At 42.6% G+C, this 8,423-nt stretch overlaps 1 protein-coding gene across 1 annotated transcript; it reads right to left on the bottom strand.

The window, feature by feature from the left end:
- Nucleotides 1-2,187: 2,187 nt before the first annotated feature.
- TMEM200A (transmembrane protein 200A) lies at nt 2,188-3,663 on the bottom strand. The gene has a single exon (XM_066612206.1). It carries the CDS (start codon nt 3,661-3,663, stop codon nt 2,188-2,190), a length of 1,476 nt encoding a protein of 491 aa, XP_066468303.1.
- Between the last annotated feature and the right edge of the window lie 4,760 nt (nt 3,664-8,423).

Below are 8,423 nucleotides of genomic sequence, written 5' to 3'. Positions count from 1 at the left end.
ACGGGGCAAGTAATGCTCTTGACACAGAAACATTGCATTGTTAGAACATGGAGCTGGAAATGAATACAAAAATCCTGTCTTTAGTTTTTCATGTACCACATTTTGACATAACTGATTGATTTGGGAGAAGCAATTAGTTCCTGAGTTATTAAGATTAGGAGAAAATATGAAACACCTGCTAAAATGACCAATGAGCCCTATGGTCTTATTGGTCAAGCCACAAGGGTAGACTGGACTACACTGGACTAGTCAGAAAGACCAGAGTCTTACTGCCTTAGAACAATCTCATACACACTAAATAGTGATAAAGCCAATTTCACCAGGTGTGTCTTTGTTAACTAGCACTTAGCTCAAGGACATTTTCTAGTACAGCAGATTCGTTGAATTGTATACAGAAGGTAGTCATTCCTGACTAAGCACTACTGAAATCAACAGAAGTTCAATTTCTCATAACTAACCTGTCTCATTGCTTTCAATGGTCCTTAGTCTGGAATGACTTCCTTTGGAAACAACCCATTCACATTAATAATTTCTTTAGCAATAACTTTCAGCTTCAGTGGTGGCCTGATTGAAGGAAGGAAATAAAAAAGGTTTGCCCTCACTGTTTCTGCAGTTCACGACATATTTTATCACTTCAGTAATGATGTTAAAATCACTGAATAGATTGTCAACAGGAGCTTCCTATTTAATGTTAGCACAATTAATGAGCTGCAAATATTTGCTATTTCAATTCATGCCATAATCGGAAAAATTATGTTTTGAGTGTTGTACAGCCGAACTTTCATCCCCCCCACCTATCAGTTATTTGAATGTCCAGACAATTTGGAATCACTGTTATCTCTCTCTTGCCAGATAGGTTTGTATAGCATTACAGCATATATATGTAGTCCTAATTTAATCTGAATGGCCAAACATAACCTTGCCACATCTCATATTACTTTATTAACCCTCAAGAACACCAAATAATGATAAAACCAATTTCAAAAAGATTTGTCTTTATTGGCTAGCCCTGGGTTTTATTCAAAACCCCCCCATCCTATGTTCCCACCTTTATTGTATAACAAGAAGCCATCTTGTCTTCCTTGGCCTCATTTCACTGTAACATTATAACAGAATCATTTCAGACATGGCACTGATATTCAGCTTGATTATAGGAAGTTCAGAAAACTGGTTTTCAGTCTGCAAACTCTTACATTGTTTTGCTAATCCTACCCAATATGGTAACAGCTTTTGCTAAATATTCAAAACTTATTTCCAGATCATCACCATCACGTAAAAGACAATGGGCTCAACCTACTGGGTACCTCTTCTGGGCAAAACACTGTAAAACAAAATTGGACCCACTAGAGTGCCCAAATACTACTTCATTCCATATTTAATTAAATAATGCTTGCCCCGGAGAAAAATTCTTGTGGATTGTGCCTGTCATTTACATTATGGCCTAGATGCAAAGAACCATACAATTATTTCCATGACCAAAGGAAACTTACACTTGTGTTTCTCAAACAGCAGCACCCATACAATATGGTAAATGTCTTTTGAAATGGAGTAAGGAGTTGAAAGCAGTTTTGGAAGGAGATCTGCCTCTCCAAAGGAAAACAGAAAACACTTCCAATAGGAACACCCTTGAATGCACCTAGAAATAGCTATCTGTTATCAATTTGGCTGTACCTCTGGAAACTCTAGCTCTGCCTTCATCTTCCATTAAAAGCACCACTGTTAAAATGTTACCATCATTGATGGATCTGAACATTGAAGCTTATTCAGTCAGCTCTCATTGTTGACTCATCCTAATGAAAAACAGCATGCTTGTAAAGAGCAATGACTGGGAGGAAATAGGATCTGAGGCACCCAAATATGTTGAGTGGCGATAATGTGTGGTATTGCAATTGTAAATTAAGGAGACATCAATTCTCAAAACCATCCTCTCAGCACAAACACCATCCAATCAGCTTTATGCCAGTGCAGTGTTCTGATGTACAAGCTGCCTGACATTAAACACTTGGCATTAAGAAGATGAAAAATAACCTTTGCTAACACAAGGCAGTTTTAATCTGATAGAAACATTTGGTAAAAACAGGCTTATGCCAGTTTCACTGGAAACAAACAAGACAAAAGGACATGTCAAAATGTTTTGTTTTTTAAAAAATACTGGCAAGTACCTTGTTAATGGTAGTAACCTAACTATCAAAACCTTGTCTCAGAAGTTCCACGCTTTAGATTGTTACTCAAAAATTCATCATGTTCAAAACTCAAATTATTATGAGATCTGGAAATCATAAGGAGCTTTTCTTTATTAGTAAAGTCCTTCTTGGCAGCAGCTTGTGGAACAAGCAGCCTGTCCATTGGGTCTTCCTTGTTTTCTAGCTTCATATAACCTTTACTGTTGCTTCGATCCAATCTTGGCCAGCTTGGATGTTTTCTTTGTTCAACTTGGACGGTGAGGGTTGAAGAACCCCGATCTAAGTCTAGGGATTTTGAGTGTGCAGACAAAAGGTGCAAAGAGGTGTTGGACCCAAACTGTTTTCTAGCTGCACCGGGTGACAGAAGCTTCCCAGTGCTGGGTCCAAGAGTCATAGAAGATTTGAACTGACTGGGTGAGGAGTCTCCATACAAACTGTTTCTTGGTATCAATGCACCGACAGGTTTGTAGCTGTCATTGGTATCAGTCAATGGAACAGCTAGAGAGTCCATGGACAAATTTCTTGGTCGGCCTCTGGTGCTTGCGGAATCCTCAGTGATGTTGTCTATACTGGGCTCGTCAATAACACAGTTATTTAGTTTAATTACAGGTAATGTGAACGCATTAATGGAAGATGACACAATGGACTTGGTTTCGCATTTTAGAGGACCGCTACTCCTGTCATCCTTTACCTTCCCAGAATGAGGATAAAGGCCAAAGACTGACCCCCGGCGCTCCGTCAGCAACGATGGTAAAAGACTTGTGGCATTTTTGCTATCACTCACAGCAATGTCATCCTCCTCAGCATTGCTTTCCCTTTGAAAGCTGCCTGCAAAGCCCGAGAAAGGTGCAATTGTATTTGCAGCCAGCCGTGATGCACAGGAGGCTGCACTGTGCCTGGCTTCACTCTCCCTCGCTAAGCCTATGTAGGCACCATTCAGCTGCTTTTGTTCGCTGATCCTTAGAGTATGTATGTCAATGACTGTTGAATAGATATCTCTCATGTGAATAATTTTGGTCTCCTTGTCCCGGTTTTCATGGAGCATGGCATTTGCACAAATGAAAATAAAGATCCCAATCCCCATTGTGAACGGCCCCAGCATCTTCATCTTATCGGAATGCAAGTGCTGCTCCAGAAAACGAATTACAAATCCATCTTCCCTTCTGATGACTTGGGTCTCGTTTAGTGCCAAGGTTTCTTCAGGTTCCAGGAAAGGATTCTTCTGTGGCCAATATCCAAGGATAGCCATGGCAATCCCCAGAAAGGAAATGAGCACTCCCAGAACAAGGAAGAATCCTGATGGCGAATAAAGTCGGATTTTGCCTTGGACAACGACTACATCTGTTCTGGGTCGGCGCTTGACCGGTTTTTGTTCTTCAGTAGCTGGGGGTGCTGTCAGATTTAAATGATGCTGGGATCTGGCAGAGTCTTGCCTCTTCAGGGCAGCCAGTCCTGTTATAACTCCACCAGTTGCTATCATAATTTTTTATTTTGATCTGGATCTGGAAACAAAAAACCAAAACATAATAAGCACTTTGAAGGAAGCATTTAGCATTATTTAATTTAGTCTGTATGTTTGTAACTTGTGTTTCAGCTACCCCAAACCCACCATCCCCTTAAGAGTACACACTAAAAAAATTGTAGCAAAATGACACTTGGATGTCCAGACTAATACAAGCAATTTCTCCCATCCTCTCTTCTCTACTGTTACCCCCTGAAAAGACATTCCTGAGGGTCTGGGACCTACACCAATGGGGGGAGATGCAGTATGAGCAACTGCAGGAAAACAGGGGTATTCCCAGAAACCATAAGTGAAATGATGGCTCATGAAATGATAGATATTAATCAGCTTCCAGGTATACCTCCCTACTCCTGCAGTGTCACACACTTCATCCTTCAACCCTCAACAGTGGCTTGGGGAGGAGGAGGGAAGGGCACTTCACTAGGGACTAGGGGGTAGGGAACCTTTGTTGTGAGAGTACTACTTGGGGTGCTGCCCTTAATATCTGTAAAATGGCTAAAGAAAAACATCTATCATGACAGCATTATATAAGTCACCTGCAGAAGTCAATTTCTTGACTTGATAAGAACATGATAAGAAAAAAAACTAAAACCATATTTCATCTTATTACCACACCTCTGAAAACTTGTCACTGTTATCCTCTGCTGATTGCTTACTAGGCTGTAATAATCACCCCAATCCTGAAATCTCCATGCACAAGGACAAAGTGCAGTCGCACTGCTTTGCACGAGGCTCTCCTGTGCTAACAGATGGTTGAAGCTGTCAGCTCACCAAATATGGGAGAGAAGAAAATGGGCACCATGATTCAATAAACACAGCCCCAAACATATGATTGGTGCTGTCAGAGCCAACAGCACCATCTGCTCTCTGTGCGCGCACACCAGGTGCTAGATGGGGGTCACCATTCCCCCAACACAGTGCCATTCAGAAATTGTTTATTTCTGTGTGAAGATTGCCTTTGATTGAGTAGATCAGACTTACTACAGCTAGGAATGCATCTATAGCATTCAACTGTGACTAACATCATACAACAGCATGTGCCTTACACATTCTGGCAGCAGAATGGCTTTCACAGCTCTCAGCCCGACCAGATATGTATTCTGTACTTATTTTTAGTAAATTCAGAAAACTCCGCCATGAAGTACTCTGTTTTCCCCATCTCCTGTGGCATAATTCTGTGACTGCTGCATAAGTTTGTTGTGATTTAAAAATGGATTTATGATGAAAGCATGTGTGACCATATGTCAGTTTATTTTCCTGCCTTTGTCCTTCAGAAATTTGGAAGTGAGGAATAACAAGACTTTTCTGTACACGAGAAGTGGATAAGTGCAGTGCATGCTTGCCATTTGTAACCTAAAATCTGGAATGCATGTGACACATGCAGATTTAGATTAAATGTTTTATTCTTTAGCCCCGATCCAACTCTGGCTGTGCCCAACTATGCATGCACAACAGTTATGGATGCGTATAAATTCAGAAGTGCAGTTGGTTCACAGGCCCATATAACTATTGTGATGACAAGCTTGAGCCAGATCATGACAAACATTTTTGAACAGGCCTTAGCTAGGGATGTAGAATTTTGCTTCATGTGTGGATTTCCTTGTCAGATTGAAGCATTTGGGACACTGCATATCCAAGCCTTATCATCAGAAGTGTTTGAAACTGGTGTTATTTATTTTACTCAGAAGTAAAGCCCATTGTGTTCGGTAAGACTTAGACCAGTGGTTCTCAAAATCCTGCTCAGACTTTGGGAACCCTTTAAGTATTTGCAGGGGAGGGAAGAGGGCAGTAACATGATTGGGATAATCCTGCTGCTGCCAGGGAGGAAAGGGCCCTCACTTACCACTTTACACTTACCTGGGGGCTGCTGAAGGGTCTGGGGAGCCTCTGGCAGCAGCACAATAGTTCCAATCATGTTGCTGCCAATTTCTGGGCCATTCCCTTTTTCTGGTTGCCCTGCGAGGATGTGACCCAACAGTTTGGGAACCACTGACTAAGGCTGTAATCCTATCCTACTCATAAGAACATAAGAGCAGCCCCACTGGATCAGGCCATAGGCCCATCTAGTCCAGCTTCCTGTATCTCACAGCGGCCTACCAAATGCCCCAGGGAGCACACCAGATAACAAGAGACCTGCATCCTGGTGCCCTCCCTTGCATCTGACATAGCCCATTTCTAAAATCAGGAGGTTGCACATACACATCATGTCTTGTTACCCATAATGGATTTTTCCTCCAGAAACTTGTCCAATCCCCTTTTAAAGGCATCCAGGCCAGATGCCGTCACCACATTCTGTGGCAAGGAGTTCCACAGACTGACCACATGCTGAGTAAAGAAATATTTTCTTTTGTCTGTTCTAACCCTCCGAACACTCTATTTTAGTGGATGTCCCCTGGTTCTGGTGTTATGTAAGAGTGTAAAGAGCATCTCTCTATCCACTCTGTCCATCCCCTACATAATTTTGTATGTCTCAATCATGTCCCCCCTCAGGCGTCTCTTTTCTAGGCTGAAGAGGCCCAAACGCCGTAGCCTTTCCTCAAAAGGAAGGTGCCCCAGCCCCGTAATCATCTTAGTCGCTCTCTTTCGCACCTTTTCCATTTCCACTACGTCCTTTTTGAGATGTGGTGACCAGAACTGGACACAATACTCCAGGTGTGGCCTTACCATCGATTTGTACAACAGCATTATAATATTAGCCGTTTTGTTCTCAATACCTTTTCTAATGATCCCAAGCATAGAATTGGCCTTCTTTACTTACCGGAAACAAGCACCTTTACTTATCATGCAAACGCTGTAGGCATGGTTTAAACTGAAAAATTTAGAATGCTAACATAAATAATGCCTGCATTCATAACCATGTTGCACAGTCAACACTGCAAAAGACATGTCCATATGGTAGACTTTGATTTTGCAGAGGTGCTTTTTGTGTGAAAAATGACAGAATACAGCTAGGGCCAATTGTGTGGGTCTTTTTCACCCAATTGCCAGCCTCCTTCTCTCCTCTCCACTTTGTGAAAGATCAATGTAATTTTTCCTGCCCACATGGTTGTGTTAGTCACACCTGCACCACAGAGTCAGGACATGTATGAATAGCTCCCACCCTTCTGGTTCTGTGTCTGAAGAAAGCCTTATTCCAAAGTTTCTCAAAATTTGAGGAAGTTTTACTCCCTCGGTAAGTCTTTGTGGGGGAGGGGCTAGGGCAGCGTCCCCAGGATTGCATCCATAAGGGGCAGTGAGGGGGGTGCTTCTCACTTACTTTATGAAGGTAGGGCTGCAGCAGACTGCAGGAGATGCGGAGAGCTCTGTGCAGCCCTCCGCAATGCTCCCTGAGGCTTGGAACATTCAGTAATAGCAGGCGCAAAGCACCTCCTGCAAAATGGAAGTGCTTTGTGCCCGCTTTTCTTGAACGTTCCAAGCCTCGGGGAGTGCTGCAGAGGGCTGCACAGGGCTCCTTGCACCTCCTGCAGCAGCCCTACATAAAGTGAAAAGCACCCCTCTCACCCCTCCAAAGGGATGCGATCTTGGGGATCACTTCCCCACCTCTCTCCTTCCCCCATCCCTTAAAGGGACAGGGGAACCTTTACACTAACATGACTCACCAGTTTGAGAATCACTGCTTTATTCTGACTGCTGAGATGTGCACACCAGAGTAAAAATGCCTTACAGCCCAATTGTAACCTGCCCTGGAGCAGGCAGACTGGCTGGCCTGTGCTGCATCCAGAGCAGGGTTGGGCTTCACTGCAACTTGGAGTAAGGGGAATTCATCCCTTACCTCATGTTGCATGGCAGCTGCCCCATGGGGCTACTTGGATCTGTGCCACCTGATGAGGCCTAAGTGCCGGACAGAAGATGGGAAGAGAGGAGACAAGTGTGAGTGGAAGACAGTAAATTTACAGGCAGTGATAGTGATGGTGGTTAACAGAGAGGAGAAAGAATGAGAATGCAGATTAGGAGTATGTCAGGAAGAGAGGCAACTGTGACCATGAGTGAGGAGTGGGGAAAGGTTTTTCCCATTGTCCGTTGAGTCCATGGTTACAAGTATTCTTCGGCCAAAATCCAAGCTGCAGAGATTTTAAGATTTCTTCTGGATGAGAATAACATTATCCTATGCCTTTCCATACTTGAAAGGGCAGGGGGAACCTGCAGTTTAACAGATGTTGTGTCAGTGTTTCTTCCAAAGTATAATTGTTTTGTACTAAAATACACAAAGGTATCATTAATGAAACAAATGAGAGCAGTAGCAGTATTTGTTTTAACCTATGCCAAAATTGTTACTTTTTCTTAGAGAAAGTGTGGTAACAAAGGGAAATTTAATATTAGCAACTGAAGTAAATAAGCTATGTACTATTTTTAAAGGTCTCTTTTCGTTCTGCGCAAATACGTTTACAGAAATAATCCTCCAATGATCACAAGGAGCTAGTTAAATGTCCACATGGGGGCATCATCTGAACCTCTAATCTCCCTCCCCAGCATTTGCTGACAAGCAATTAAGATAGTAGGAGCTACTGAACTCATACAATGCTTCAAATCTACACCATGGGAAAAGGAGTCTTGAGGAAGGGTGACAAACAGATAATTGTGTCTTCATCCCCAAATAAATCAGTGCAGTGCAGTCTTGTCACACATTCTAAAATCTGAGCCTACTTTCATCATGTTCATATACACCATGTCCATCTCCATATTGGTTATAGTATATGACCATTTAAAGGTTTACGCTT

The sequence above is a fragment of the Tiliqua scincoides genome, chromosome 1 (genome assembly GCF_035046505.1).
Source record: "Tiliqua scincoides isolate rTilSci1 chromosome 1, rTilSci1.hap2, whole genome shotgun sequence".
In the NCBI taxonomy this organism is placed as follows: domain Eukaryota; kingdom Metazoa; phylum Chordata; class Lepidosauria; order Squamata; family Scincidae; genus Tiliqua; species Tiliqua scincoides.
Note: the sequence above shows the minus strand (reverse complement) of the source record. Positions and strands in the feature narration are given on the sequence as shown.